Source organism: Trichoderma harzianum, assembly GCF_003025095.1.
Source record: "Trichoderma harzianum CBS 226.95 unplaced genomic scaffold M431scaffold_6, whole genome shotgun sequence".
NCBI classification, from domain to species: domain Eukaryota; kingdom Fungi; phylum Ascomycota; class Sordariomycetes; order Hypocreales; family Hypocreaceae; genus Trichoderma; species Trichoderma harzianum.
The window spans coordinates 483,453-511,426 of NW_020209254.1; the positions used below are offsets into that span (position 1 = coordinate 483,453).

At 50.0% G+C, this 27,974-nt stretch overlaps 14 protein-coding genes across 14 annotated transcripts; 9 read left to right on the forward strand and 5 right to left on the reverse strand.

Annotated features, from left to right (window-relative positions):
* Positions 1-886: 886 nt before the first annotated feature.
* On the reverse strand, positions 887-1,885 carry M431DRAFT_85092 (hypothetical protein; the record flags this gene model as incomplete). Its single annotated transcript, XM_024923513.1, has 1 exon — positions 887-1,885. The coding sequence occupies one exon, from the start codon at positions 1,883-1,885 to the stop codon at positions 887-889; it is 999 nt and encodes a 332-aa protein (XP_024774262.1).
* Positions 1,886-2,932: 1,047 nt separating this feature from the next.
* M431DRAFT_553560 (hypothetical protein) lies at positions 2,933-3,802 on the forward strand (the record flags this gene model as incomplete). The annotated part of the gene is made up of 2 exons (XM_024921389.1): positions 2,933-3,174; positions 3,247-3,802. Coding segments are annotated over 2 exons (798 nt in total), but the record flags the coding sequence as incomplete, so codon positions are not given.
* A 498-nt stretch (positions 3,803-4,300) lies between these two features.
* Positions 4,301-5,595, forward strand: M431DRAFT_142602 (hypothetical protein). The gene is made up of 4 exons (XM_024912648.1): positions 4,301-4,420; positions 4,490-5,161; positions 5,232-5,354; positions 5,405-5,595. Exons 1-4 carry the CDS (start codon positions 4,336-4,338, stop codon positions 5,521-5,523), a joined length of 999 nt encoding a protein of 332 aa, XP_024774264.1. The 5' UTR covers positions 4,301-4,335; the 3' UTR covers positions 5,524-5,595.
* A 788-nt stretch (positions 5,596-6,383) lies between these two features.
* Positions 6,384-6,842, forward strand: M431DRAFT_494806 (hypothetical protein; the record flags this gene model as incomplete). The annotated part of the gene is made up of 1 exon (XM_024917283.1): positions 6,384-6,842. One exon carries the CDS (start codon positions 6,384-6,386, stop codon positions 6,840-6,842), a length of 459 nt encoding a protein of 152 aa, XP_024774265.1.
* Positions 6,843-8,871: 2,029 nt separating this feature from the next.
* On the forward strand, positions 8,872-10,529 carry M431DRAFT_85739 (hypothetical protein; the record flags this gene model as incomplete). The annotated part of the gene is made up of 3 exons (XM_024923594.1): positions 8,872-9,776; positions 9,845-10,197; positions 10,258-10,529. The coding sequence occupies 3 exons, from the start codon at positions 8,872-8,874 to the stop codon at positions 10,527-10,529; spliced, it is 1,530 nt and encodes a 509-aa protein (XP_024774266.1).
* A 1,240-nt stretch (positions 10,530-11,769) lies between these two features.
* M431DRAFT_508001 (hypothetical protein) lies at positions 11,770-13,323 on the forward strand. Its single transcript, XM_024919050.1, has 3 exons — positions 11,770-12,018; positions 12,095-12,373; positions 12,462-13,323. Exons 1-3 carry the CDS (start codon positions 11,851-11,853, stop codon positions 13,128-13,130), a joined length of 1,116 nt encoding a protein of 371 aa, XP_024774267.1. The 5' UTR covers positions 11,770-11,850; the 3' UTR covers positions 13,131-13,323.
* A 721-nt stretch (positions 13,324-14,044) lies between these two features.
* M431DRAFT_423518 (hypothetical protein) lies at positions 14,045-15,753 on the reverse strand. The gene is made up of 7 exons (XM_024915051.1): positions 15,340-15,753; positions 15,190-15,260; positions 15,053-15,075; positions 14,914-14,972; positions 14,739-14,854; positions 14,546-14,674; positions 14,045-14,487 (listed from the first exon to the last, which is right to left on the reverse strand). Exons 1-7 carry the CDS (start codon positions 15,377-15,379, stop codon positions 14,092-14,094), a joined length of 834 nt encoding a protein of 277 aa, XP_024774268.1. The 5' UTR covers positions 15,380-15,753; the 3' UTR covers positions 14,045-14,091.
* A 600-nt stretch (positions 15,754-16,353) lies between these two features.
* On the forward strand, positions 16,354-18,205 carry M431DRAFT_508003 (hypothetical protein). The gene is made up of 4 exons (XM_024919051.1): positions 16,354-16,656; positions 16,728-16,947; positions 17,001-17,151; positions 17,216-18,205. The coding sequence occupies exons 1-4, from the start codon at positions 16,575-16,577 to the stop codon at positions 17,720-17,722; spliced, it is 960 nt and encodes a 319-aa protein (XP_024774269.1). The 5' UTR covers positions 16,354-16,574; the 3' UTR covers positions 17,723-18,205.
* Positions 18,124-18,997, reverse strand: M431DRAFT_508004 (hypothetical protein). Its single transcript, XM_024919052.1, has 4 exons — positions 18,822-18,997; positions 18,600-18,674; positions 18,343-18,478; positions 18,124-18,281 (listed from the first exon to the last, which is right to left on the reverse strand). Exons 1-4 carry the CDS (start codon positions 18,888-18,890, stop codon positions 18,235-18,237), a joined length of 327 nt encoding a protein of 108 aa, XP_024774270.1. The 5' UTR covers positions 18,891-18,997; the 3' UTR covers positions 18,124-18,234.
* Positions 18,998-19,632: 635 nt separating this feature from the next.
* Positions 19,633-21,215, forward strand: M431DRAFT_85930 (hypothetical protein; the record flags this gene model as incomplete). The annotated part of the gene is made up of 5 exons (XM_024923616.1): positions 19,633-19,849; positions 19,910-20,301; positions 20,359-20,525; positions 20,579-20,978; positions 21,048-21,215. 5 exons carry the CDS (start codon positions 19,633-19,635, stop codon positions 21,213-21,215), a joined length of 1,344 nt encoding a protein of 447 aa, XP_024774271.1.
* A 368-nt stretch (positions 21,216-21,583) lies between these two features.
* M431DRAFT_84901 (hypothetical protein) lies at positions 21,584-22,180 on the reverse strand (the record flags this gene model as incomplete). The annotated part of the gene is made up of 4 exons (XM_024923485.1): positions 21,584-21,625; positions 21,699-21,856; positions 21,928-21,979; positions 22,082-22,180. The coding sequence occupies 4 exons, from the start codon at positions 22,178-22,180 to the stop codon at positions 21,584-21,586; spliced, it is 351 nt and encodes a 116-aa protein (XP_024774272.1).
* A 729-nt stretch (positions 22,181-22,909) lies between these two features.
* On the forward strand, positions 22,910-24,024 carry M431DRAFT_508007 (hypothetical protein). The gene has a single exon (XM_024919053.1). It carries the CDS (start codon positions 23,297-23,299, stop codon positions 23,612-23,614), a length of 318 nt encoding a protein of 105 aa, XP_024774273.1. The 5' UTR covers positions 22,910-23,296; the 3' UTR covers positions 23,615-24,024.
* Positions 23,700-24,045, reverse strand: M431DRAFT_423617 (hypothetical protein). Its single transcript, XM_024915052.1, has one exon. It carries the CDS (start codon positions 23,959-23,961, stop codon positions 23,785-23,787), a length of 177 nt encoding a protein of 58 aa, XP_024774274.1. The 5' UTR covers positions 23,962-24,045; the 3' UTR covers positions 23,700-23,784.
* Position 24,046: 1 nt separating this feature from the next.
* On the forward strand, positions 24,047-27,247 carry M431DRAFT_423793 (hypothetical protein). The gene is made up of 4 exons (XM_024915053.1): positions 24,047-24,577; positions 24,770-24,981; positions 25,102-26,657; positions 26,716-27,247. Exons 1-4 carry the CDS (start codon positions 24,536-24,538, stop codon positions 27,096-27,098), a joined length of 2,193 nt encoding a protein of 730 aa, XP_024774275.1. The 5' UTR covers positions 24,047-24,535; the 3' UTR covers positions 27,099-27,247.
* The last annotated feature ends 727 nt before the right edge of the window (positions 27,248-27,974 follow it).

Here is a 27,974-nt window from a genome sequence, read left to right on the forward strand (position 1 = left end):
CAAGGTTGGCCTGGCTGAAGACCCAGTTGAAGGCTTGAAGCTCGCCTATTCAGCCCACCCCCCTGAGTGCCCACATCGGGCACCCACGAAAGAGGTTGTTACACAAGACATATTAAACATCCGCGGTATTGATGCCTACAGCTTACATCTCAGTCTTGCATTCATTCATTGCTGAGGTGGATGGTCGGCTATCATCTTGAAGAACGGAATCTTGCAGATCCCGAACGAGCGAGACGTATCGGGCAACTATGCTGGATGATGTTTTCAAATGTTAATCTCGTATAGATTATGCAGTTCTTGGAATAGCTGAAGGACCCTTTTCCACGAAGCGCAAATCTTTAGCTAGTACAATTTTGAGCGTAGCATCCATGTCTCCATACATACCTCACTCTCTCACTTTTTCATAAGATTAGCTCGGATGTTTAACAGTGTCAGCAAGAAGGTTGTTGAGAAGGGACTACATTTTAACAAACTCGTCTTTAATCGCATAGCATACTTGGAAACCTGTTACAAATTGTAACGTAATACGTAGTATATAAGGCATGCAACCAGCATCGGAATCACATCTGGCAGCAAAGTGGTCAGTACTTTGACCAATAGGATAACTTGATATACGTTCAAGACTTTTACGTATTGAAAGAAATTGCTATCGTTCCTCAGACCGATTCTCCCTGATATAGATAACGGGCACAGTTTCACAGTGGCAGCACCTCCTCCTCTCCTAATGCGAGGACATTGAATTTCGACTCTAACATAACCGGAGCTCGTATTCCCTCAGCTCATGCATATCGTCCATCTTAATGATTACTCATCGTTAATATCCTTCATTAGATACAGTCTAGCCCCCGTCCATCTCCACTATCCCATCCTTTCACTAACTCCACGTCTAGAGCTCCAGCTCTGCAAAAGAATCCTTCACACTCTTCAACCTCGCAACATCAATCCCCAAGTCAGAATACGTCAGAAAGTTGTCCTTGCCAGTCCACTCCTTATCCCGAATCATGTCCCAAAACTCCATCCCAACCGTAAACTCTTGAACTTCCATAGGCCATGAAGAGAAAAGAGTTTCACGAGATACCTGGATATACGTGGCCTTGACATTATGTGCCTCCGCCCAAGTCTGCAACAAGCCTCCTAGAGTCGTGCTCTCCACAAACGCAAATACAGTTCGTCCACCGCGAGTCTTGTCCGGTCGAGCGAGTGCTGCTTCCACGAAGATTCCGAAATGAGAGCGGGTATTTCCGATACAGGCAATCGGCTGCTCGGATGGAGTGGCTTGTATCTGGATATATTGACCACTAGCTGGGACGTAGATCGGTCGAGTTAAGCCTGCAAAGTTTGTCGCATAGTAGGCGCACCACACGAAAGTGGTCTTTGCCAACAATTCTGGTTTGGATTGGATGTATCGAGTGACTTGGGCCTTGGACTCGTAATGTGGAGGCTTAATTCTACCACCACTGACTGTATATGCGTCTGTGAGTGTTGACCAAATGTAATGTTGCAGCGTATCGGTGGCCAATGCCGCGTCTACCATGTTGATGCCCATCTGAGTCTCAATGGCTGCAGCCTGGCCAGCCAATAAGGCAACATCTTTTTCTTCAGGAAATTGCTTCTGAGCGTTTGAAAACACACCCCAGAAGTTTGTAACTGCGAAAACGGCGTATGAGCCAGCGAATGCTGCTTTGAGGGCCGCAGTGTCAGTCAAATCCGCCCGAACCACTTCAACGCCACGAGCTGTAAGTTCTTTTGCAGCTGCGCTCTCCGTAGACCGAGTTACTGCACGGATGGTATATTCTTGAGATTTGTTCTTAAGCAGGTAATCAACAACTGAGCCTCCTTGCGCGCCGGTAGCGCCGACAACTGTGACGAGTTTCTTGGCCACCATACTGATACAAATCTTTGATACAATCTATGCACTGTATTTTGAGATTGTAGATCTGTATGATGGCATATTTATGTAGTCTCTGGATGAATGAGCTGTCTGGTGGCGGTGTGTCTTCTGAAAGGGCGTCACTCTTTTGGAGAGCCATTATCCCCTTGATAGTCGTTGGAGGGTGATCGACTAAGATTCATAAGCATCTGATATAGCATTAAACTGGGCACGACTAGTTAGAAAAGGACATTGACACGCATGTGAATTTGGAATCAAGACCAGGCCAAGGGAGGCTGGAATACCACGGCTATAGAATCCTGCCTGTGAACGGAGATGATACAACAGGATCCACCCGGACAGAAGCCTCAACGTCAATACTTTAGTCTGTATGACGATATAATATAAGATAACGTAAGTTTACAACAGTTAAGCTTCAATTACGAAAGGTGTAGCTACGTTGATTGGCATTTTCACTAGCTATTATAGCTTTGTGATCGTCTAGCACGTTTAAGTCGCTTAGCGGTCACGAGCATCAATCAGCGTCCTATTACTTCGGCATTGGCTGCGGAAGAGCTAATTATCTCAATGTCAAATATCTATTTATGCGAGAAGCTGCTTCATATTGTCAGTTTTGCTTCGTTTCGGAGTATTAATTACAGCCATTCTTTGTAGTGTTGCTTGTCCCGCATATACGATTGAGTAGCTTCCTGGGTGCTTACCAGTCCAACGACTTCAATAGTTCAAGGACTTCTTTTCTATAGTATCCATTGCATATTTTACTACAAAAGTGTACAATGACCTTCAAGTTACCACTTCTTGCCGCCAAGGAAGGTCGATCAGACGACACTCCGTCAGTTCTAGCGTTATTCGGCGTACAACATCCAGAGTCCCTCACCCCTCTTAAACGAAACCTGATCGCAGCTCTAAAAGACATATTTGCTCTCCAAAATGGCCCTGGCCATGTCCAGATAGTACTCGAGTCCCGGCAACCGAGAAACACCTCATCAAACTGCAACACTACCATCTTCCAGACATTCTGGTTCTCCAGACTACGAAGCCTGGTGGCAGAGCGCCGCCGTGTCAAACTTCTGGAACTCGCTCGAAGAAGATGCCGGCATTTGGCGTGAGATTATGCGTATAAGCCCAAGACGCTTCATGCATGCCACCGGTTCGACGAAAAAGCAAGGGCTTGCTCTGGTGCCAGAATTAGCAGACGTCGATTATGCCGATATTGCACCACAGCAGAAATACTGGGGTATTTATCGCGAGCGTATCCCCGATCATGAATCAGATGACTTTGAGTCTGCGTTCATCTCGCAGGCACAGAGAAAGGAAATGGAAGAGAAAGAAGTAAAGACGATACCTGATAAGAGGATAGTGGTGCTTCGAGATCCTCCATCATCATCAGCAGACACGTCGATTGATCAGATCCGTCTCGGGAGAGTAGTATTGTCACATGGCATTGACAACATGTTGTACGTGTGGGAATTCCAGGACTACTCGCAAATGACGGAACAAGAAAAAGAAATTTGGGACAAGCACATCAATGCTTTTGTAGGAGGCTGGATGAATTCACTAGACAAGGAGCGCAGCAAGCATGGCGTCTTATCCTTTCGCAATACCGCTTTGACACGGATAGACGATGGCCTCACTTCAACGTCGGAGTCCCGAATTACCAGCCAATTTGTATTCTATCTGGACCTTGTCGCCTTTGAATACTCTGGCAAATCCACCCGAGACCATTTCAAGGCTCGTATGGCGTTTGAGAAACATCACAAGAACTCTGGAGCTCTTGGTATGGGCAAAGGACGAACTCAGCTCTCTGTCGAGGTAGGAATATTGAAGAAGAATGACTTTGAAGCAGAGTACATTGGTTGTTTAGAGGGAACGGGAACGATGGGTTATAAGGAGTTGATCGACGCAGCGTGACGGGATTATTCATCATGATTTCTTCTTACGCCCGGCCCAACGGCCAATCGCATGGTCATGATGATGGTTCATAAGCGTTATGTAATTATTAGAAGCTTCCAGGTAGAATTATTAGATGTCGAAACGGGTAAAAGTAATAGACGGCGTCCTGGTATTACGTGTTCCAGCGTTCTATTTGCTATGTAAAAGGCCGCGACACAAATCACATGGCGATGATGATGTGAGAGAACGACAGCCATGTGGAGACAAGCTAGTGCAAGGAACAGATCGTGCATTAACTCCGCTGGCTGACAGCCACTGTTTCGATCTGGCTTTTCCCAAAAGGGTCATGCAAGATTGGCTTCCTGGACGGAGATTTTCGTGTAAAATCCGGAGTGCAAGTCGTTGAGCGTTCGGCTCATAATGAGTTTCTTCGGCGATAATATCGCCATAATATCACCGGTAATGGTTACATGTATTATAAAGGAGCTTGATGAGACAGTCGGAATATTTGGAGGGCTCATCGTAACAACGGCTCATTATTCCAGATCAAAATGACTTCGAATGACAACTTTGGAGCAGAGACAACTGCCGAAGAAGTGGCAGCTTCTTTTCGCGACCAGATTGCTGGAAAGACGAGTTAGTGCATGACAATTTTCTGTTGATTTGAAGTCTCGAATCGTAGCAGTTGACGTTTAAAACAACTAGTTCTCATCACTGGCGTCAGTCCCAATGGACTTGGTGCTGCTACTGCCCAAGCTCTCGCCAGATATGAACCGGCGAATCTAATCTTCACGGCTCGGACACTCTCCAAGGCCTCTGCCGTAGCTGACACCATCCGTGCCGAGAATCCAAATCTGAAAACGCAGATCCATCTCGTCCATATCGATTTGTCGGACCTGGACAGTGCTCGCCAGGCTGCCGCCAACATCCAAAAGTTGACACCAAAAATTGACATCATTATCAACAATGCAGCGGTAATGGCCATGCCCGAGAGAGAGATGACAAAGTATGGGCTCGAAGCACACCTGGTCACCAATTTCCTTGGTCATTTCGTCCTCACGACGCTTCTTTCTCCGCAGTTAAAGGCCGCGGGACCCAAGGCGCGGGTTGTCAACATTGTCAGTGGCGGATTTTACGTTCAACCGTTCCGTTTCAGTGATTATAACTTTGACGGCGGAAAAGAGCTTCCAGAGGACGAGCAAGTCGACGTTGAAAATGCAGAAAAGCTCGGCATGGGGTGGGTTACGGGGATGGGCACAGGATACGTTCCATTTTTGGCGTACTCCCAGACCAGTACGGCATTGATGCTCCTCTCTAAGGGATTAAATGAGGGTTTCTCTGGAGAAAAGATCAAGGCCGCTAGTGCCGCTCCTGGAGGTGAGTCAATCATGCCTGGATAGAGTAGATAGTAGAGTCACAAAAGTACATGCAAGCTGACGTTGACCAGTTGTCTTGACGGAACTTCAACGACATCTTCCAGGCGAGTTTAGGAACCAGAAAATGGTGTACAAGACTGCAAGTCAGGGAGCTGCAAGCTTTCTCGTCGCTGCTTTGGATCCGAGTCTCGACGGTATGCAATTTTTTCTGATGATTTGAAGCATAAAGCTAATGGTGATGTAGACCACCCAGGAGCATTCATCGATGATTGCCAAATCAAGGAGACTCCGAAATATGCTCATGATGGAGCAGTTGCCCGTAGACTCTGGACATTGGCTGAATCATGGGCAACAAGCGCGTGATGTTGAAAGCGGGATCGTCGAGAAAGGGCATTGTTCATGTAATGGGTCGCTCACCAGATGTAACTCTACGACACGAACCCAGTATTGAGGCGTAGATAGACAAACTTAGTCGCAATCAATGGCTCATGAATGATAATAATTTTGCTTTTTCATCAAGTCAAAGATCAGTTGTACAAGCAATGAAGCCTGAGAATCGAGGCAACGACAGATGCACTTATCGGTGCGGCCCATCCACAAAGGGCAAGCAACACCCGCGGTTGCCGCTTTGGTGATAGCCTGCCCCAATAAGTGCATTCCGTGTCTCCATTGCGCCACACCGATTTCCACCACGACAGCCTAATTGTAAACCTTCATTTATTTTTTTCTTCCTCGTCTTCCATGCATCCATCCTGAGTCTTTGTCAATACGTTGCATGATGGCCATTTCACGTGTGTTCAAACGCCAAAATCATGTCCGTTACGCTTGTCGTGCGGCATTTTACACGCCAGCCGCCATCTTGAACCGGCCCTCTTCTGTCTGATCCTCCGACACAGCCGAGCGAGCATTATACGATCATATGCGAACCTCGCAGCTATTTCGATAGCTATGGCATGACAGAGGCATCTCTCAGACTTGCTGCGGTGTTCGTCTGCACGATTTGCGCGACGAAAAATCTCTGTTGAGCTGTACATGACGCAGAGTCACCGGCGGTAGTACAAATACCAGACGCTGGAGAAGACGGTTGCTTATACAGATGACTCTTCAAAGACTCGCTGCGTACCTTGTGCTACGAACTGCGGATCATCTGAGAGATCTGACCAGTCGAATCTCATTCATACGAAGCCTGTTATGATACCGGATATCCAGTTGCCGCATCAGCCATGTTTGCTCCGATTACATCCCTCACCTTGGGTGCGCGGGATTTTATGGACACGTCGCTCCATACCGCAATTTGCGCGGCGGGGCTACGAGCGAGCGCCATACTGCACCCATGTTGGTGTGCCCCAGGACCACAACACCCTGATTCAACAGGCCTTGAGTATCGCTGCAAGCCTTTCAGAGGCTCTGTGGCTTCATGGCATTCAATATCATCATTGAATGCCTCTTTTATGCTCCCCTCTTCCTCCTGGAGGACGGGGAGCGTCAACGGACCGCACAACAGGGTTGAACACTTTATACCCCCCCGTAAGATCAATAGCTATCGGGGGGTAGAAGGCGCCGTGGTGCAGCGGTCAGGTCAAACTACCCCCCTGAGGATCGAAGGCCAACAACCGAATCGACGACACCCCGAGTTCGAAACCCCGACGAATCACGAAAAAATCGACAACTTCCTGGACTAAACGGAGCAAGGCAGGGACGCCTGCCTTCTCCACTAGATAGACAGAGATGTAGGCGCCTGGTTTATCCCAAATAGGGTGTAACCTGGCGCCGAACTCTTTTGTCATTTGTGTCAATTTTTTTTTATCACGGGATGTTGATTCGATTGAGATTTCCTTCAGTGGAGGAGGATATCCGTGATCTCCTGGTGATCTTGGCTGCTTTGTTTTTTTTTTGCGTGAGAGATCTACAGATACTGTATTTCTGTGGGTTGGGGAACTGGCGCAAAGGATTGCGTTGCGTAGCAGCACTTGGTGATATCTACGGTAGGTGAAAACTTGGTGTTGAGCGCGTAGAGTCGTAGTTTTGTAGAGCTCAGTGGGAATTTCTTTTGCAGCGCTGGCTCGCCATACTTGCTACGCACTTTCTGCACAAAAACTCCAGTCCAGAGAATGTCTGATATCTTCTACTATTCTGGCAAATGCTACAAAAAAAGAAAAAGAAGAGAAAACACCATTTGCCAAAGAAACAGACTCGTCGACTTTGCAAAAAGATCTGCCAGATTGATCAACGTTTTGGACGTTGAGAGTGTCGGCACGTGCAAACGGTGGCTAGCAAAGCTACGTTCTGAAATAAGCTTAAAATCGCTGGAACCTGGTCCTTTTGGAACTCGCCTAGACTCTGACCCTGCAGATTGCGCGATACGCTCCAACAATTGCGAATGCAGCAGCTAGACAGTCTATTTGCGACACGAGGATGCTAATCGTTGCTCTCTGCTTGAGCCGACAAGAAAATGCTTCTGCCTAGTCGGGGCTAGAAGAATCCAGCCGCTGTTTGCGCCGCCAATTGCGGTCAGAAACGCCATTGAATCTTGTTCTACGCGGTAGGCCAGATCTGGTGGCTAAATCCTCCTGCGCAACGTTTCCGTGGAGGACAAGAGGCTAACCCGCAAGTGTTTTGCTTACTTCTCCCTTAGATTCCAAGATCCAAGGCCGACCAATGGCCACAATGGCCACCCACCGAAGATTCTATTGTGCGAAGCACCGTGGCGAGTAAGAATCAGAGATTAAAAGCCTCGATTCCAGGAACAAGCCACGAGAAAGTCTCACCAAGGGCGAATATCTGTTGGCCGCTCACGCAAGAGGCTTGGTCGAAACAGCCACCGAAAACTAGCCCCGTCGCCTTGCCCAATCATCCCAATCCTCCATTCGGCGACTCCAGTCTTTTCTTCCCTTGCGTATCCAACTTCACCGAGCACGCAAGCAGGCTATCCATATCCTTGGTTGGAATGCGACCGACGAGTCGGCGAAGGGCCGTTTGCGACCACCCGCGAAGATCCCCCATCCACTCTTCGACGGAGCAAAGGCGGATCAATCGGCAAATTATGTGAGTCGTGCGGAGCATTTTGCAGCAATTGGAGCAAGGCACAAGGCTCGGCCAGGGCTAAAATGATGCGACTCCACAGGATTCGTCGTGACGGGCTGCAGAGGCGGGCTAGAGGCCCTCAATCCATGCCCGCTAGATCGTGGAGGCGGAATAACGTCATCATTTGGCGAAGACTCTCCGGAGGCTGGCCTGCCTAACAGGTCCGTAGGAACATGGGAATATGGGGCCATTCAGCCATTCTATGGGTGTAGATATGGTCGCGGTGGTTGACGTGCTCGCGAGATCCCTGCCGTCTCTGCGCTAAGGGGCTCTTGGTGGTGCAAATCTTGCCTGCTTTTTTCTCCTACGAGGCCGTTTATTGGGCAGGAAACGGTCTACATACAGACAAGCAGCATCACTGCATGGGAAGGATCGCCGTTTTTATCTCGGGCCCTCGCTGCACCGACGCTCCATCATCCTTCCATCATCATCATCCTCTTTCTTCCTCTTCTATCAAAACCACACATAGCCTGCATAGTGTTCGAGTCGATGTGCTTGGTTCATTCATTGGAGTCTCGGTTTAAGGTTGAAGCGTATTAATCTTGTTGTTTGGTTTTCCATCTTCCCTTTCTTTCCCATCTCGGCCACTTCGTTGTTCTCTTGGGATCACCCCTTCCTGTCGCAACAATGTCTGAGAAATTCAAGACACCGCCTGAAGATCTCGAGGCGACGGTGTCTCACTCGAGTGGCTTCTCGCGGTTTGCTTCGCTATTTGGCGGCTCCAGCGTCTGGGTTGGTCCCCGGATAGCACCGCTGCCCGCCTATCTCAAGAGCGATCTCTCTGAAAGCGAAGAGAGTAGCGAAGCAATCCTCAACCGACAGCTCGCATCGGAAGATGGCACCTCGATCCAATATCGAACTTGCTCATGGCAAAAGACTGCGGCGCTACTCTTCAGCGAGTACATTTGTCTGGCTATTATGAGCTTTCCTTGGTCTTACAGCGTGCTGGGTCTTGTCCCTGGCTTGATCTTGACTGTTGTCGTTGCAGCCCTTGTGCTCTATACAAGTCTTGTCCTGTGGGAGTTTTGTCTGCGACATCCAGAGGTACGCGACGTGTGCGACATTGGCCAGATGCTCTTCTGGGGCAAGGAATGGGCATGGTGGCTGACTGCCATCATGTTTGTCCTGAACAATACATTTATCCAGGCTCTTCACGTTCTGGTCGGCGCAGAGTACCTCAACACCATGACTGAAAGCGACAAGATTGGCGGCTGCCGCACCGTTGAGTTTGGCGTCGTGGTCACAGTCATCTGCCTGATTGCATCGCTGCCTCGCACGTTCAGCATGATGTCCAAGCTTGGTACTGCGTCGGCAATCTTTACCTTTATCTCTGTGTTGCTGGCAACCATCTTTGCTGGTGTTCAGAACAAGCCCGCAGGATACACTGCGGCTCTGGGCTCGCCCATTGTCACGGCTATCCCAGTCAAGGGCACGACTTTTGTCAACGGCATGTCGGCTTTCCTCAACATTAGCTACACCTTTATTGGCCAGATTACTCTCCCCAGTTTCATTGCTGAGATGCGCGATCCTCGGTAAGCTCTCTTGATTCTCCAATTCATTTGTTTCCTTGTTGCGGTTATACTGACTAGATCGCTTTCAGGGAATTCCCCAAGTCGCTGTGGGCCTGCACGATTGCCGAAATCATCGTCTTCTCCATTGTCGGCGGCGTCATCTACGCCTACACTGGCAACCAATATGTCACGGCCCCGGCGTTTGGATCTTTGGACGATCTTTACAAGAAGGTTTCCTTCTCCTTCATGATCCCAACTCTGATCTTCCTCGGATGCCTGTATGCCTCAGTGACGGCGCGCTTCGTCTTCTTCCGCGCGTTTCACAACTCGGTGCACATGAATAGCCACACCGTTGTGGGATGGGGAAGCTGGTTCGGTATCCTGCTCGTCACCTGGATTTTCGCCTTTATCATTTCTCAGGTCATTCCTTTCTTTTCTTCACGTAAGTTCTGATCGCTCTGAAGCCACCATCTTTCCCATACTAACGAGTCTTTTTGCTCAGTCTTGTCCGTCATGTCATCTTTGTTCGACAGTTGGTTCGGCTTCATCTTTTGGGGCGTCGCGTACCTGCGCATGCGAAACGCGGACAAGCAAGTTGGGCGGAAACGCAACAGCGTGACTGCAGCGTTTTCCACGGCCGTGAACATTGCCATCATCATCATAGGCGTATTCTTCCTGACAGTTGGCACATATGCCAGTGTACAGGGCATCATCGATCAATTCGATGCCGGCACAGTCCACGGCGTGTTTTCTTGCAAGAGCAACGGAATATGAAGTCACGAAGATTTATATATATACCCCCAAAAAAGTAATGGGTTAAAAAAAAAAAGAGGGAAGAAGGGAGCCGATTCTAGATAACGACGGCATCGAGATACATACCCTACATTATACACATACTGGATACATGATGGGCGGCAGCGGAGGTGTGCAAATAGATGAGCCGCGTACGGGGGTGGTACAAGTCGAAATACTTACTACATCTCTCACGATGTATACTTTTTCTCGGAGAGCATTTGCAAAGACCTGCAGAAGTGCACGGCGTTTTCCTGGATTCTTCCCGTACGATTTTCTGATTTCGGCGGGAGCTGACTGACTTCGTAGATGTAGCGTAAGATTCGTAGAGGCCTCGTAGTTGTAGTTGTAGTTGTAAAATAATATGATGAAATGATGTGTGAAATAATGATGATGAGGATGATGTAATCAATTTAGTTAGTATTCGAAAGCCGCTTGAGATTTGGAGTGAACTTGTCATTATTGACTTGTTGTAAATGAAGATAGAACTTCACATGTGATCCAACTCCAGTTATTCAATTTCTCAGGGTAGCAGTTTCATTGCCCTTTTCTCGCTGATCATGTCCACAAAAAGCATGGTATGAAAGATTCTTTTTTGCCACTGAAAATGTAGTATTCAACAATTGACCCAGTTGACTAGGATTGCTCAATTAAGGATGATATCCCAATCAATGCAGCAAAACTGATTTACTCCCGGGTATTCCTGCAGAGATCTGGTTATGGAGTCCCTCGTATAGATACTGATCCATTCCCAGCAGCCACCTATATACACACTTATCTCTTGACAATCGCAAACAATCTCATCAATCCAAATCTATTGTTTTCCCTCAAAACATCCCCATCGAATTCCCCTCTCTTGATACCCAATTCTTCACAAATCGTCCATCTTGTCGTAACACAACCCGTCCAAATCAGACCACCCCACCACCCTGATTGGCCCAGCGCCTCTCCCCTCCCCTAAGCTAAGCACAAATAGGCGGTTCTGGGTACCTGATGCACTGTAACCTCTCTGCGAATTTGTTTGGTGCAGTTCGGTTTACTGCAAGAGGCTAGAGACACCGCTTTTGTGTTCGGTGTTACGAAACAGAACAGCCAGCCCACTTAGTCCGGTGAGAGCTCGGAATACAGATGGCGAAGCTGCGCGGCCGTTTCTAACCTCAACATCTGTTCAACCACAGCCTTGAATTGCCATCATTCACAAGACAGACAGGCAATTGCTGCTGCTCCCCTTCGATTCTGATTCTGATTGATCACCCAAACATCGCAACATCAGTCAATCTCTTCACTCAAATCATCACCCCAGATGGCTCGGTCAGCCGCCACAACGGCCACCAAAGAGGCCAAGCCTGAGGCTGCTCCTCCAGCTCCAACCGACAGCGATAATAATAATAAGCTGCACGAGTTCTTCTGGACTTACACCGAAGAGCCGCACCGCACACGCCGTCTGGCCATCATCAAGGCCCATCCCGAGGCAAGATTGCTCCCTCATCCCTCATCTATCCCCACGCCACTCGAAACAAAACCGCTAACTCAAGATTCCATTACAGGTCCTCAAGCTATGCGGCCCTGAGCCTCTGACCAAATACGTCGTTGCCGGCGTCGTCGGACTCCAGATCGTCCTGGCCTACCTCCTGCGGTCAACGCCCTTCTGGTCCTGGAAGTTCTGGGCCGTCGCCTACGTCTTCGGCGCCACTGCCAACCAGAACCTGTTTCTGGCCATCCACGAAATCTCGCACAACCTCGCCTTCAGGAGCCCGCTGGCCAACCGGCTCATCGCCATCATTGCCAACCTGCCCATTGGCATTCCTTATAGTGCTTCATTCAGGGTACGTCAAGCCCCAAATATCGACACCACCATGCTTCAAAGCATAGTCTCTTGTCAAACCACAAACGATATACTAACTCTTTATATAGCCATATCACCTCACTCACCACAAGTCCCTCGGCGTGGATGGCCTCGACACAGATCTTCCAACTGCCCTAGAGGCCTTCGTCCTCGACTCCATCTTCGGCAAGGCCTTCTTCTGCACATTCCAAATCTTCTTCTACGCCATCCGCCCCATGGCAGTCTACCGCATCCCCATGACCTGGATCCACCTCCTCAACGTCGTCACCCAAATCGCCTTTGACGTCCTCCTCTTCCGCTTCGCTTCTATCAACGCCCTCCTCTACCTGCTGCTCTCCTCCTTCCTCGCCGGCAGCCTGCACCCCCTGGCCGGCCACTTCATCGCCGAGCACTACGTCTACGAGACCGTCACCCCTACGCAGCGGAACCCCGACAACAAGGTCCCCGTTCCAGAGACATTTTCCTACTACGGCCCCCTCAACATCTTGACCTACAATGTGGGGCTGCACAACGAGCACCACGACTTCCCGGCCATTCCCTGGACAAGACTTCACGCTGTGTATGACATTGCCAAGGAGTTTTACGAGCCTCTTCCCCGCCACGAGAGCTGGGTCTATGCTATTTGGCGTTTCATCTTCGACGAAAACGTGGGTATTAGCTGCCGTGTCAAGAGAAAGGAGGGCGGCCGTATCGTTGGCGGCGCTGTCAAATGGAAGCAGTCGGAAGTCGAGGCTTAAAAAAGAATACACCATCAAAGGGGTGGTTTCATGTCGTTTTGTGGTGTACGCAACACACAACCAATGTTCAGGTTGGGAGGGCTAGAATCTTGTAATAAGCGTTTCTTTGCGATATAAAAAAAAGCACCTCACTCTGTCCTTTGGCGTTGTAACGAGAAAAGAAAAATTAACGGTTATAGATGAACCAAGACAGACGGATTCAAGCCCTCGGGTTGGGGGCTATAGAATAGCTATGAGAAATGAAATGAAATGCTACGTGGCATGATTAGGAAGAAGTTCGAGAATATGACAAGGTTCATATATGGCAACACATTGTATAAAGCTTTCATCAATTGATTTTTTCCAATCCTACCTACCTGGCTGAGTACCTGATATGCTCACTGAACGAGCATGGTACACATCCTACCTGAATCCACCACCGAATTACTTACAAAAGGAAAATACAAACAAAACATGTGACTGAAATATTGAGAAAAGGGGACAAAGAAAAAGGAGCGACAGCAAAGAAAACAAGAAAAAAAGGAGCAAAGACACGCCTATGAGATACTAAGAAAACTACTGCAAAAAAACAAAGTAAAGTACAGAGAACCGCACGCATGCCCAGACTCACTCAAGAGCCAAAACATGGACAGCCCTGCCTCCATCACAATTCTCTCTCTCCGCAAGGGGGTGAGTCATAAATATTGCCAGCACCCTTTTGGCATCGCTGAACGAGCACAGCTCACACATCTTTTCTCCCACTTTCTTCGTACACACTCAAAATCAATGCGCCGTCCCCCATCCATCATATATAATAATTGGCCGGGTCTGCCTCTCATGATTGGCGGTTTTTATTGCCGCCGATATGTGGGCGAGAACCTCCTCTAATTCAAGGTTGGCCGTTAGCCTTGGCAGTAACTTCCCCTCCTCAATCCTCATTATCTCGGAAAGTAACTTGTTACTCCTCATCAAGAGGAGAGGCTTAGAAGAAGACGTAGGCAAGCAGGAAGCTGACGAGACACAAGATGGCCACAATCTTGACAGGCACACCCTCGACACCCTGCTTGGTTTGCTGAGCAAGAGCTCCGCCCGAGCTCTTCTCCGTCTCCGCACTGCCCTTGACATTGCGTTGTCGAAGACCGCCATTCTTGTAGTTTGCCAGTTCAGCTTCCAGCTGGGCAATCTTGGCCTTGTAGTCTTCTGATCCCGCTAGGACTGAGCTGACAGCGGCAGTCTTGGAGGCGGCCGACTTGGCGGTCTGCGGTCTGGAATCATCATCTTCCCTGTCGTCATTGGCATAGGGAGGAGGTGCGGCGTTTGAGGCGTCGTCAGCAGATGGAGAGGAGTAGGATCGAGGCGCATCGGGAGTATCGTATGCCTAATGGGCCGCTGTTAGTTACATGCATCGTCTAGCCAGCGTAAAGATTGATACGCACTCCATTCACCGCGGCAGGCTTGCTAGGCGTCGCGACGGCGGTGGGACCATGGTCAGGGCTGTCACCTGCAGGTAGCCAGTTGACTCGGATCTTTCGTTCGTAGATGGCAGACTTTTCCGTCGTCTCGAGCTGTACGTGTAATGCACGGTCAGTTCATGTGTCTGAGGATGTAGGTAGGCGTCAAGGGACTCACCACTGAAGCAATGCTCGCGAATTCCTTGTCTGGAGTAATGGGGGCCGACTGGACGAGAAACTTGTCCCTGCACTTTGCATCCAGCGGGGGATCGGCCTTCATCGCCTGCAGAAGGACTATGCTAGTGTCAGCGGCATTGCACAAACCGTTGCTGCCTTGTAGCGACCCAACGCACCCGTAACATCGAAATCCTGGCCAGGCTCAATACGGCCCGCATTTGGTCGAACGCAGTACCTGTTGAGAAGAAGAAAAAATTGTTAGATTTTCATCTTGACAAATCGGATGTAGAATCGCAACGAGAGGGTCAATCATACTGCTTGGGAGCCGTCGTTTTCACCTGGAATAAAGTTAGCAGGGATCTTGTTGAAACAGGAGGTATCCACAAACATATGCAGTCGTGGGAAACTGCAGAAGCTATAGGTGGCACATGCGGATCACGACATGGACATACCTTGAATGCCAAAGGCGATGAGCTTGGGTTCTTGATCTTGAGGATCTGCGCGACCTCGACGGTGAAGGGCCCTATGCAATGCCAGTCCGTCAATGGATGCTCTCGCTCAGGATGGCATCACGGCCACGTAGGGCGGAAAAGACAACATACGCCGAAAGGACAGCTCAACAGGCTCAATCTCGACCGACATGGCGAATGAAGCTGCGGAGAAGATGCTGGAGTTGAGCTAGGGGCAAGGTCGGAAGCTGGGCACGAGCCGGAAAGCAAAAAGATGTCGTCGTGTTTGAATCGATGGCGCTGCAGCGGCGGGGAAACGCGGCGGACTCGAAAATCGACAGATGGGATTGAAAAAAAGGGAGGCAAGAATAACGAGTATCAAGAAGAAGAGATCAGAGGCTGTGCCAAAAGTATGATCGAAACAAGAGCGGGAGAGCAAGCGGTGGTTGAGAGGATGGGCAGCTGTTGTTTGATTACAAAGAAGAGATCCGGAGACGTGATTGATGGATGGCATGTCGCTTCGGCCCCTGTATCGAGATTGGCTGGCGAGGCTGAGCTGGCCAAATGAGATGCGGCATGACTAAGCCGTCTTCAGGGTCTTTTGGTCCCGTGCAGGGGGGAGAGAAAGCACTGAGACAACAGCGAAGTTTGCACGCTACGGCGATTTAATTTACGCGAAAAGAGACTTGGGAGCTTGGGAAGAGCATCTTGTGATGGTGCACGTGTGGAAATTGAGGATAGCTAGGGGAGTGCTGGATCTCCATCATATGATGGGAAGGGTCAGATGCTCTGGAGCTACAGTTTGCACCAGTGCAGAGCTGCTACGTCTTGTGATATCACCGCTGAATTAGCTTAGAGAGAAGTGGCATCTAAGCTCAGTAGGTAAAATCGACAGCTTTGCATATTGAATACTTTGGTGATGTGATGTAAACAGGCATTCTTCTACTGTACGCTCAATGTCTCAGTATAACTTGTCTCCCTGCAGAATGTTCTGTACGAGATAAGCACATGTATGGATGTGTGAATGTAGCTCTGACGCCATCTTACGTAGGTGTTGGTACCTAACGATTCAGACGCCGTGTAGTCAAGAGCACCTCCAAAGCTCAGTGAAGTGAATCAAGGTGCTTCAATAAATCCCACGAGTCACGTTATATGCTTACTTATCTCGTTGACTTATTTTACTATTTTCATCAATTCATATTTGCCATCTTTTTAAAGCATCACTGTAAACTGCACCAGCTGCACCATCTCCACTGCGAGCTTCGTCTTCTACTGAAGCTTCTACCCCACACTCCTCTCCCATTACCGTCACACCTATTTCATCACCTCACACCCCATCCTCTCCATCTCACAGCCCTCCATATCAAAAAGAGCAAATCTCAGCAAAGATGGCTTCCGATCTAGACACCCTAATTGACATGGGCTTTGAGCGGGCTCGGGCTGAGCTCGCCGTCAAAAAGTCCGGAGGACGTGAGTGTTCAAGACCACCATTTCCCAGCATCAGCGGCGCCTCATCTCACACGTGTCTTTATAAACCGCAGTACAGGGAGCTCTGCAGTGGCTAGAAGACAACCAGGACAAGTCACTCGAGGAGATTCAAGCTGCTCAGGCCGCGGCCCAAGATGACGACGAGGACGAGGATGAGACCAAGGCAAAGATTGCCGAGCTGGAAACAGGCCAGTCCGCCAAGTCTCTCATCTGCAACGAGTGCGGGAAGCGGTTTAGAAACCACGATTTGGCCAGTTTCCATGCCAGCAAGACGTATGGTCCTCTTCTTTACTTTTGAATAAGGATCAAGCCTAACAATATCGTAGTGAGCATACAGACTTCTCCGAGTCAACGGAGGAAATTGCGCCTTTGACCGAGGAGGAGAAAAAGGCAAAGCTTGAGGAGCTGAGAGAACGACTCAAGGCGAAGAAAGCTTCTCGGGCTGACCAAGACAAGGAGGATGCAAAGCGTAACGAGGTGATTATCCACTCTTCCTCCACCTAGCTGTACGTTTTTGGCCTCTCTTCTAACCCGTTGATAGAAAATTCGACAAAAGTCTACAAAGGAGACTCAAGAAGCAAAGGAAGAGCTGGCCCGCAAGGAGCAGATCAAGGAGGCTATGCAAAAGCGCAAAGAGAAGCTCGAGGAGGCCGAAGCCAAGAAGCGCATCAAGGCCAAGATCGAAGAGGACAGAGCCGAGCGCCGCCGCAAAGCCGAGGAAGCAAAGGCTGCTCGTGAAGGCAGAGCGCCTGAGGCTGCATCTTCATCGTCCGCTGCTCCCGTTGCTGCAGCTGCACCCCCACGACCCAAGGCAGATCACACGGAGGCGAAGCTGAAGCTGCAAACAGACTCGGGGAACATCATGAAGACGCTGCCGGCAGAGACGACGCTGTTTGAGCTTGCGCAACAGCTGCAGAGCGAGACTGGCACGCCAGTGACGACATTTACGACAACATTTCCCAGGAAGACATTCCAAGGAGATGTGGACATGTCCAAGACGCTCAAGGAAGCAGGACTCGTGCCTTCATCTGTGCTCATTGTAAAATAGACTGGCATAGTCTTCTGTACTATATCAAGGCAAGGTACGAGAAGGGATACAAAGCTGCGGCGATGAAACAAGCAGCCTTGGGATGGACGCAATCCGCTTTAATCTTGAGCCAAGGGTAACATTCTCGAGCGCTTTCGTCAGTAGATATAGCGTCCGTCATTACGGGGACTCCCAATCTCGAGCAGCTCGGGCCCCATTTGCGCAGTTTCACAGCAAATAGGCAATGGATGCATGCACGTGCAAAAATTCAAGATTTGTCAAAAAATTTCTTTTTGTTCTTCCCAAGTCATTTAATTGACTATTTGTCCCCTCCCCGCGTGAACTCCGTCGTGTGAGAGCATTCATCATATTATCCTTATGAACGAAGCTACTCTGCCCAGGACGCAGGATATAGGCGCCCACTCCATCCTGTATGCATCCATCGATGTGTATAAAGACCCCGAAGTGCCATGCAGTTGAAGTACAAAGAAGCAAGAGAAAAAACAGTCGCCGCAACAGGTGGAGCTGGCCGTTTAGTCGAAGAGACCGAAACCCATGTCCTCGTCGGACTCCTCCTTCTCTGCAGAAACATATTAGTACGATCGATCCCTTCGGTTCGCGGAGCAGCAGCCAGAACGTACCCTCCTCCTTAGCCTCCTCAGCAGGGGCGTCAGCGACGGCACCGCCAGCAGCGGCGGCAGCGCCGGGGGCAGCGGCGGCACCACCACCGGAGCCGACGTTGACCAGGAGGTCCTTGATGTCCTTGCCCTCAAGAGCCTGTGTGTCGGGAAAAAACCATAACTCGTCAGCGACCAATTCATTTCTCTCGGCTATTTGGAAATTCGACTTCGTAGAGCCTATTCCGTCATGGGCGGGTTTTTCTTTCGGAAATTCGTACCTTGGCGAAGATTGATGTCCAGATGGGCTCAACCTCGACCTTGGCGGCGGCGATCAGGGTCTGGAGCTTGTCGGCCTATATGGTTGTGAAAATTGTCGCTTAGCACACAAAACACTCTCCCACGGGTTTTTTCCCTTATATCGCCCTTTTCGCGGGGCACAGAATTTTCGAGTCTGCGCCCGGCGACAAAGGGGACACAGCGAGGATTTGGAAGCAACTCACGGTGATCTCAATGCCATCGTCGGCAAGGATCAGGGCCGCGTAGGAAGATGCGAGCTCGGCGGTAGACATTGTGTGAGATTTGTCTGTGCGGATATGGGAAGATGTCAAGTCTGCACGGGAAAAGAGTAGTGGTTTGGACAATTCAATTATCACCACAAAAGGCCAGGCTAGGGGACCACAAAAAATTACCCTGGTCCAAAATTCGCGGGCTTGGAGGGCTTGAAGACCTAAAGCGAATGGGCCAATGGTTTTTCCGCGTGCCGGTTCGTGTGCCGCAAGCGGGGCTGTGCGTTGATTGGCTGCGGCGAGCCCGACCAATCAGCGGCCGGGCGTCAGCTGCAACGAGGCCGCCCGGATGCGCAACGTCGTCACTCTCCAAAAGCATCCAAACGCATCCAGAGCCCACCCCACCTTGAGCTGAGCTTCCCCACCAGCATCCGCATTGAAGCAAGACAAGCAGCATCGCGACTCGCTGCCGTTGCGCATCCAGGGACGCTTGTTTGTTTCTTCCATCTCCATCTACCAGTAGTTACAGTACCGGCTCTCACTGAATCTGCACCAAATCCCCCCCCTGAGAACGACCCCGAAGCGTGCATTCTGAGATTCTCAATTGGCCGACGAATCCCGGAACTAGCCATTGGATCCTGGATCCTGCATCGTCATTCCCGGAAGAACTGGAAGCCAGGGCGTCGACGAACATCGTTTCGGCTCCCTCAAGCAATCTAGCTGATTTACAACAGCGCAAGTTGACTTGCGACCCATTTCGACTCTCTCTCTTCCTCTACAAATTCTCAGTGTCACAGCATCAGATATGGATACACCCGCAGTGCCTCTACCGCAGGATGCCCGGGAACAGGCCGTCCTAGACAGTCTCGTCGTCATCCGCGACAAGCTCTTGCTCTTGAAGCAGGACCGGACAACGTATATCCGGAGCCAAGACATTATCCCCCTCTACGATGAGACCATCTCAAGGGTCAAGGAGCTGGACGAAATCCGTACCGAGACGGGGAACAAGGAGGAGAACCGACGTAAGTTGAACCCGCTCAAAACTATTCAGAGGCTCGCTTGCCAAACTGCGCATCCAACAGTCGACAAAGTCTTGGAAAGCTGCTTCCAGCTTCTATCTCTCTTCTACCTCACCATCGGACGCAACAATGATATCCCCGCCAGCTACGCGCTGACTTCAACAATCAAGCGGCTGCTCGACCACTTGACCGAGGCTGACCTCTACTCCGCCAAGGACCTCGAGAGCATCAAATCCACCCTGTCGAACCTTTCCAACAGCATAACACAAGCCAAAAGCAAGCCCGAGAACTCTCCATACCTCCTCAAGCTGCTGTCGAACCAGGTGGGGAAATGCCTGGCGATGTTGGAGAACCTCCAGAAGCGGTTAGGTCGCATTGGCGAGCCTCTGCTTGCTACGCATGAGAAGTTGATTTCCATTCTACGATCCATTTCTTTGGCAAACACAAAAGCAAAGGTGCGCATTATCGCCGAGAGGAATTGAGTTTGAGTCGCTGACTTAAATATGGCATAGTTTTCAAGTACCGAGGTCCAAAAACTTCAGAAGCAGCTTCTAGATATCGGAGAGAAGCGCAAAGATGGCCAATTCGTTAATGAGGATGGGTCTGTGCCACAAGGCTCTGTTGAGATTGGCGAGCTCTACCAACGAGTCCTCAAGTGGTCGGAGATTGTATTGGAGAGGTGAGTAAATGAACAGCCGCTTCTGAAACGACCATGCAGTTAATGTTGTGTAGGAAGGGAATCATGCCAGAGCAGTTTCGCCCGATGTACCACACCCTTGTTGGCATCCGCAACGAGTTGGAGAAGCTATCCTTGACACAGGCCTGGGCTCTTCGCGAGACGGACCTGTATGACTTCCAACGCCAACTCGACAAGATTGATGAAAGCCGGCAGAACGGAAACTTTTACGACGACAAGGGCAGACCTGCTGACCTGTATACGCAACGGACGATGTTGTATCTGATTCGACGAAGCTACGCCTACATTTACTCCTTCATACTAGCCTCGGAGCCAGTTTCTGAGGCTCTCCTGCCCATCTATAACCAGCTGCAAACTCTCAAGAGGTGTCTCGTCGAGGTACGGAACAGTGGTGGCGTATCATCTGCCAGAGAGCTGTATCCTTACAGCATGAAGGTATGTCTCATCAAGAATATGTCACTTGAAGAAAAGTTCCATTCTTCGTGCTAACTAGTTTGTCAATAGCTAAACTCGCTTGATAACCTGAGGGTGGATGGCAAATTCGTTGTCAATGGCGACATTCCTGAAGGTCAAGGCAGCGTTAGTGAGCTCCTTGCTGAATGCTTCGATCTCAGCTATGATTTGAGAGTCGCAGCAGAGGAGAGCACCACAACCGATACCGATGGCAAGTGATTCGTGTCTCAACCAAGAAACTTTGACCGTCCTCACGGGGCCGTCTGTCTACCTATTTGCTTGTTTTGCTTTGGTCTAATTGGATGCTTTTTGGATTTTGCATTAATCCTGCGTACGTTGCATTGGGAATTTGCCTCTGGAGTGGTCGGGAAGACATTGGGGCCGTCCAGCGATGGTGTCTGATCAGCTACGCTGATGGGATGATGGCTAACGGGGTAATATCGGATACATCATATTGTTAACTTTGGCTGGGTGGCATTTGCAATTTTTTTTTCTTCCTTTGTTAATTCTTTTTGGATTTTTTTCTATGTTGCTCTCTCTATGTAAGGATGTATCGGACATGGGCCCTTGCTGTGTGTACTGAGCTTCTATTCGAATCTGAAGCCTTTTTTGAAGGGATAGACTTGGGCCTGATTAGTTGGCAGTGTCAGTCTCCATTACTCGACCAGATCATGTTGAAATGCAAATTTTGGATTTATTTACCTTTTCAAGATCCCAAACACCTGCTCTCACGTAAATGTCGTCCTTAACCTTGTTGATGGCGTCCTCCTTGGACTTTGCAACCAAAACCATGATGCTGCCAGCAAAGTCAAATGTGTTTGGATCGTTGTCATCTTCGGGAACCTCATTGAGAATGCCGCCTGGTTATTTGCTTTCATTTAGCTCACGTTGTATGGGCCGTTGAATTTGGATCCTGTATATGAATACATACCGCCCATCTTCAGCCATCCGTCCTTGAGAGTGGGGGTCATGTCACTGAAATGCTGGCTGCACAAGCAACGGCATTGCAATCAGCAAACTGTCTCATCTTTGACAGCTGAACAAAAACAAATCTCACTGTGCAAGAAGAGTTATTTGATGAATACGTACGGCCTCACTTGGAGACGCTTGGCCCGAACCTCGGGGCCAGGCTTGTCCGGGATGACAAGCACAAACTCATATTCGCTAGGCGGTGCAGTGGCCATTGTGCGGATGAAAGAACGCTGGATCTGTGAGAGTGGTGATAGCAAACGACGAGCGGTGAGGCGAGCAGCCATAGCGGTGTTGGATGGACGCCTTTATAATCGCAGCTGAACAAGATAAGGCATGTATGTGTGAGATGAGGTGATCGTTGCTGATGGAGGTTAATGTCGGCTTAGGATAAACTTGGAGTTGGAGATGAGGGACAGGGCGCGCTAAATGTCAACCTGAGCAGTTCCCTCTTTGGGCGTCGATGCAACAGCCACAGCACCGAAGCTGTGAGGAATCAATCTTCTATGTGCTTATCTCAATGTTGGAACTGCTGCCCAGTGACATTTAGGCCGCCATCATCCGCAGCGTTTTTATATATACATGCATCTGGTGAGGCTGTACGTAGACTCAAGGCCGCCCTGATTGGCTCAGGCCAAAGTGGACAAGCCATCCAAGGCGCGCCCTTGAAAACCACCACCGCAGTTTAGGGTAGGCTAAAAGAGAGCTTCAAGCTTCAAGTTGGGGTCAATTGGGGGGTTATAAGCATGGACAAAGACAAATTGTTGCATAACCGACAGCCTAGCCTCATGTCCGTAATCGGTACTGTGGCGGACCATCAGACGAAAGCACGTGCCCCGTGGAGGGTTGAAGCTCATTTCATGCAATCATGTTCGGCGGCTCAGAAAACTCAAAGGCCTTAAATTGCGCTGCATGTCGTCACGGATCTTGTTTGCCAAGCCCCGGCGGTTGAAGCCACTAGATGCGGATTGGGAAGATTTGCAGGCGAGATGACCTCAAAGAAACGCCATGAATCGAGCGCGAGGCCTGTAGAACTGGGTTACTTGCTGGGTAGCTAGAGCCACTATTCGCCTGTCCTGTCGATTGCAGCACGGTAGGTAGATGACCTGTACTTAATCTCGATCATGCCCTACCCCTACGTCATAAGGGTTTGGGAAACGTTGATAATTCATCATCACCTGGATTTCGCATGGCATGGCTAACTGTGAAGCATCACCATCTTCACTACAACCACAACCACAGCACTGCTGCAGTCACTCTCCAGACAGAGAAACCACCAAGATACTCTCATACACAAAGAAACGGCGGAAAAGGCCGATAAAACCGCATCAATGGCATATCGGATGCCTCACGACCGAGACCGGCGGGTGTACATCGTCATCCACCAAGACGGCATGATAGCCACAATCCTCGGCGTCTATGAAGAGCTGCAAGACGCCAACCGAGACTGTCTGTTCCAGGCATCGCAAGGAGGAATCGAGCTGCTGCAGCCCTCGCCCACGACAGGCCCCGACAAACACCACATCTCGCCCATTGAACCCGCGCGGTGGGACACGCCGGACGGGTTGTCGTGCTGGGTTGAGAGCCATGTAGTTGAGCCGAGCCGAGTTGTGAGCGGGAATCTCGAGATACGCAGACCAATGGCGTGAACGACAAGAACGACAAGACACGCTGATATACCTATTTGATACGATGCAATGCGATGCGATGCACAATGCGATGCTATATGATACCTCAGTAGCAAAAACAAGATATCATTACGAATAACCAGTACCTACCTACCTTACCTATCCACTCGGTGTTGGTGATGATGACGATGCTACAAGCTAGCAGTTCGTATGAGGTGGCGAAGTGAGAGGAGAGGAGAATTACATGTAAGCTGCTTTGTTCTCCGTACAGTACGTGTTATGTGCAGCATGTACATAGTAAGCGAGATGGCGGCAAACAGGAGGGACTTTCTACACACAGCAAACACACTCGCACAAAGGACATGCATTCAATGCTCGTTAGTTTAAAGACAATGCATAAGCGCAAGCAATACAAAGAACATCCAATAGCTTCATCCTTCATGCACGCAGTCCAGGTTGATGGAATCAATGAAATGAGTAAGCGTTCGCCCGGCTATTTCTCCGTGCCACGTTTTGCCGTTGCGTTTCTGGCGGGAGCGCTGGAGATTGGCGGGGTAGCACCTAGCAGGGTCCCGCACAGGGGACCTCTTGGAACTTTGGGGGGAGAGCTACAGGCATATAGCCGCCGTGTTTTAGCGCCGCAAGCCCCTAAAAGCACGGGGCTAGTTGCCTGACCAACTCCAACAAGCTGCGCCTCGCTCGCCCTACCGAAAGCCCAATAGGGACAAAGCCGCGCATTCTCTCTCTCTTTAACCCCCCAATGTCACAAGTCTGACTTCCCCACGTCCGGGTCAAGAGAAACTGCAACACGATACGCAGGGCTTTTGCGTCCTTTTTTGAAGCATTGGCCTTGAGCAGTAGCAACAAGTAGCAAGCAGCAGGCATCCTCGGCTTTTATATGAGCTGCGACCTTGTTCAACACCGTCAGTGGCTTCTCCCGTCATGGCCGAGGTGGACGTGCCCACCTTTGGCGCAGAGCTAAAGGTGCGTCTGAGTTGCGTGGCGATGGCTGTTCTGTGAGCGATGATTTTGGTGATGAAAGAGAAGAGAAGGGAGAAGAACAAGAAGAAGAAGAAGAAGAAAGAGGAGAAGAGAGAAGAAATACAAGAAGCAGAGACAGAGGCCTAAACAGGGCTTTCGAGATCCCTTGCGTGCGCGGCGCTGACAAACTCTCAGGATGGCTTCAAGGCGGCCAACGCCTGGGTCAACAATGGCATTACCTGGCTCGACGAGATCCAGCAGTTCTACCGCGATCGCGCCGCCATCGAAAAGGAGTACAGCGCAAAGCTCGATGCGCTGGCCAAGAAGTACTTTGAGAAGAAGAATAGGAAGATCTCTCAGCTGAGCGTTGGCGACACCCCGACCCTGACCCCCGGCTCGCTGGAGAGGTAAGGCCCAACATTCCGACAAAGAAATGAGACGCTGTAGATATGCGCGGCGTTGGTGTATCGCATCAGGAGAGACTGCTATTCAAGACATTGTGATGCTGACAGTGCTTCTCTCTATAGCGCTTCCTTGACGACCTGGTCCACGCAGCTTACGACGCTCGAATCTCGCGCCTCCGAACACGATCGCTATGCGAACAACCTCCTATCCCAAGTAGCCGAGCCCCTTAAATTCTACAATAACCGCTTCGACGACTTGCGCAAGCGCCATGCCGACTATGCCGACAAGCTCGAAGCCAGCCGCGACGCCGTCTATGCCGATTTGCGCAAAATAAAGACAAAGTACGACGGAACATGCCAAGAGCTCGAGAGCAAGCGCAAGAAGACCGAGTCGCACTACGACAAGGCCAAGGCTCAAAACGCCTACCAGCAGCAGCTTTTCGACATGAACAACGCCAAGAACACCTACCTCATCGCCATTAACGTTGCCAACAAGCAAAAGGAAAAATACTACCACGAATATGTCCCCGAAGTCATGGATAGCTTGCAGGACTTGAGCGAGTTCAAGACGCTCAAGCTCAACTTTCTGTGGGATGTGGCGACTCGTCTGGAAAGCACCATGCTTCAACAGAGCAACGGCATGATCGAGCACCAAGGCAAGGAGATCCAGAGGAATCTGCCTCACTTGGACTCCATGATGTACATGCGCCACAACATGGGCGCCTTCCAAGAACCGGCTGACAAGGCCTTCGAACCCAGCCCCGTCTGGCACGACGACGATCTCATGATTGTGGACGAGACGGCCAAGATCTACCTACGAAACGTACTAACCAAGTCCAAGGGCCAGCTGGGGGAACTCCGGAGAGAGGTTGACAAGAAGCGCAAAGAGGTGGAATCTATGAAGCGGGTTAAGGAACGAGTTCGGGAAGGAAAGGAAAAGAAGGACGAAGTCGAAGTTATCCGCACGCTGTTCGCCATGCAAGAGGACCTAATTGCCGTGGACCAGAAGAGGCTCACGGCTGAAGTCGAAACCACTACCATCACAACCGCGGTTGGTGATGTTACGCTGGGGGCAAAGAACCATAACTTTAAAAGCCAGACTTTCAAGATACCGACCAACTGCGACTTGTGCGGTGATCGCATTTGGGGCTTGAGCGCCAAGGGATTCGACTGTCGAGACTGTGGCTACACGTGTCACAGCAAATGCGAGATGAAGGTACCTGCGGATTGTCCTGGCGAGCAGAACAAGGAGGAGCGAAAGAAGCTCAAGGCTGAGCGCCAGGCCGCCACTAACAAGCACCTCACTCCCGACCCGGCGTCCATGTCAAACGAGAGCCTGGCTCGATCCAATACCATGAACTCGCTGAGCTCACAGTCAGCGCGACAGTCTGTCATCTCCGGGCCACAAACTCCGTCAGAGGACGCACCCTCTGAAATTGCCCCCAAGGCCACCGCACCTGTTGCGGCCGTAAAGACTACCGCCGCAGCTCCCGTAAAGAGGAACAGAGTAATAGCACCCCCTCCCACGGCGTATGTCTCGGCTCCACCAGCGGGTAGCACCAATGGCAATGCGGAAAGAGAAGAAAAGAAGGGCAAGGTGCTGTACCAGTTCGATGCCGGTGGTGACGGAGAGCTGTCGGTAGCGGAGGGCAAGGAGGTGGTGATATTGGAGCCCGATGGTAAGTTGGATGAACCCCCCTTTCTTAAATGCCCTTGGATTCTCATATAAGTTTGCAGACGGCTCCGGTTGGATCAAGGTCCGTGATGGTTACAAGGAAGGCCTCGTACCGGCAACATATCTAGACCTCAACATTACGCCGTCGACGTCGTCGGCATCCGCTCGCCCATCCTCTACTTACTCCACATCGACAACGTCATCGCTGGCACTCAGCGCCGCGTCACGGAAGAAGGGCCCCGCGGTAGCGCCCAAGAGAGGCGCCAAGAAGCTGCAGTATGTGGAAGCTCTGTACGACTACACCGCGCAGAGCGACGCCGAACATTCCATGACTGAGGGCGAGCGCTTTGTGTTAGTCAAGGAGGATTCCGGGGATGGCTGGGCGGAGGTCGAAAAGGCTGGTGTGACGGCCAGTGTGCCTGCTAATTATATCCAGGCTGTGTAGGGGAGACAGCGTTTGGTGAGATGGTAGGTGGCGCTCTGGTTTCTCTTCGAATATAAAGAAGAGTAAGAGTAAGAGAGGGGATGTTTCTGGTACGAGACTGAAAGAAGACTGAAACTTTGGTTTGTCGTTAGAGGAGATGGAAACACTCAGGGGGGCATCGAACCAAACAAAAAGTAATAGGAGGCGAGCCCATGCTAACAAGAGAGAGAGCGTGTGTATATATATAGATGATTACGATGGCAGGGCTTTGGATGACTCAAATGTTTTCTGTTTTTCCTTTTGACGGACGTTTTTTTTATGTTTTTTTTTTTTTTCACTTCCGCTTTGCATTGCATTGGGAGGAGTATGGCAGGCAAGGGAGGCAAAGAAATTGTGTACATATCCGTATATTATTTACACGAAGCGTTGCGAGCCCGTCATGCTACTTGCTGGATCAGTTCTTGCTTCTTCGTTGATATCTGTAGGGAGCGGGATTTCGTATCGAAAGTGGTTATCATCAAATACTCAGAAGCACAGCATAAATATGAGAGTGAAATTGTGTCTTGATTTTTTTTAGACCGTTTCAACAGCCGTTATATCTTTATTTTAGTACAAGTGGTTCCATTCCCCATATCACGTAGAGGTAGAGGCGAGTTCGTCTAGAGTACAAAAAAGAGAAAGATAGGTGGAATAGGAGAGAACAGAGTGTAAAAGAAAAGGGGAAAGAAAAAAGCAACGCTTGCGAGAAGGAAATAAAAAAAAAAATCATACACAGGATGAATCTCATGCAATCTCCAGATCCACCCCCAAAACAACCTTGTATATATATATAAGTCATTTCCATAGCCTACCCTCCGTCCGGGGAAAAAAAAAAAACTGCAAAACAGCCAGCCCCAT

Excerpts from the sequence above, each read along its gene's own strand:
- M431DRAFT_508001 (XM_024919050.1), top strand. The coding sequence starts at position 11,851 with ATGGCTCGGTCAGCCGCCACAACGGCCACCAAAGAGGCCAAGCCTGAG. Across the intron at positions 12,019-12,094 it reads TCATCAAGGCCCATCCCGAG|GTCCTCAAGCTATGCGGCCC; the intron begins GCAAGATTGCTC and ends ATTCCATTACAG. Across the intron at positions 12,374-12,461 it reads CTTATAGTGCTTCATTCAGG|CCATATCACCTCACTCACCA; the intron begins GTACGTCAAGCC and ends CTCTTTATATAG.
- M431DRAFT_423793 (XM_024915053.1), top strand. The coding sequence starts at position 24,536 with ATGGCCGAGGTGGACGTGCCCACCTTTGGCGCAGAGCTAAAG. Across the intron at positions 24,578-24,769 it reads CCTTTGGCGCAGAGCTAAAG|GATGGCTTCAAGGCGGCCAA; the intron begins GTGCGTCTGAGT and ends ACAAACTCTCAG. Across the intron at positions 26,658-26,715 it reads GGTGATATTGGAGCCCGATG|ACGGCTCCGGTTGGATCAAG; the intron begins GTAAGTTGGATG and ends ATAAGTTTGCAG.
- M431DRAFT_142602 (XM_024912648.1), top strand. The coding sequence starts at position 4,336 with ATGACTTCGAATGACAACTTTGGAGCAGAGACAACTGCCGAAGAAGTG. Across the intron at positions 4,421-4,489 it reads CCAGATTGCTGGAAAGACGA|TTCTCATCACTGGCGTCAGT; the intron begins GTTAGTGCATGA and ends TAAAACAACTAG. Across the intron at positions 5,162-5,231 it reads CGCTAGTGCCGCTCCTGGAG|TTGTCTTGACGGAACTTCAA; the intron begins GTGAGTCAATCA and ends GACGTTGACCAG.
- M431DRAFT_508007 (XM_024919053.1), top strand. The coding sequence starts at position 23,297 with ATGGCATATCGGATGCCTCACGACCGAGACCGGCGGGTGTACATCGTC.
- M431DRAFT_508004 (XM_024919052.1), bottom strand. The coding sequence starts at position 18,890 with ATGTCTACCGCCGAGCTCGCATCTTCCTACGCGGCCCTGATCCTTGCC. Across the intron at positions 18,675-18,821 it reads ACGATGGCATTGAGATCACC|GCCGACAAGCTCCAGACCCT; the intron begins GTGAGTTGCTTC and ends ACAACCATATAG. Across the intron at positions 18,282-18,342 it reads TGAGGAGGCTAAGGAGGAGG|AGAAGGAGGAGTCCGACGAG; the intron begins GTACGTTCTGGC and ends ATGTTTCTGCAG.
- M431DRAFT_423617 (XM_024915052.1), bottom strand. The coding sequence starts at position 23,961 with ATGCATGTCCTTTGTGCGAGTGTGTTTGCTGTGTGTAGAAAGTCCCTC.
- M431DRAFT_508003 (XM_024919051.1), top strand. The coding sequence starts at position 16,575 with ATGGCTTCCGATCTAGACACCCTAATTGACATGGGCTTTGAGCGGGCT. Across the intron at positions 16,948-17,000 it reads AGTTTCCATGCCAGCAAGAC|TGAGCATACAGACTTCTCCG; the intron begins GTATGGTCCTCT and ends ACAATATCGTAG. Across the intron at positions 17,152-17,215 it reads AGGATGCAAAGCGTAACGAG|AAAATTCGACAAAAGTCTAC; the intron begins GTGATTATCCAC and ends ACCCGTTGATAG.
- M431DRAFT_423518 (XM_024915051.1), bottom strand. The coding sequence starts at position 15,379 with ATGTCGGTCGAGATTGAGCCTGTTGAGCTGTCCTTTCGGC. Across the intron at positions 14,973-15,052 it reads AAAACGACGGCTCCCAAGCA|GTACTGCGTTCGACCAAATG; the intron begins GTATGATTGACC and ends TCTTCTCAACAG. Across the intron at positions 14,855-14,913 it reads CCAGGATTTCGATGTTACGG|TCCTTCTGCAGGCGATGAAG; the intron begins GTGCGTTGGGTC and ends ACACTAGCATAG.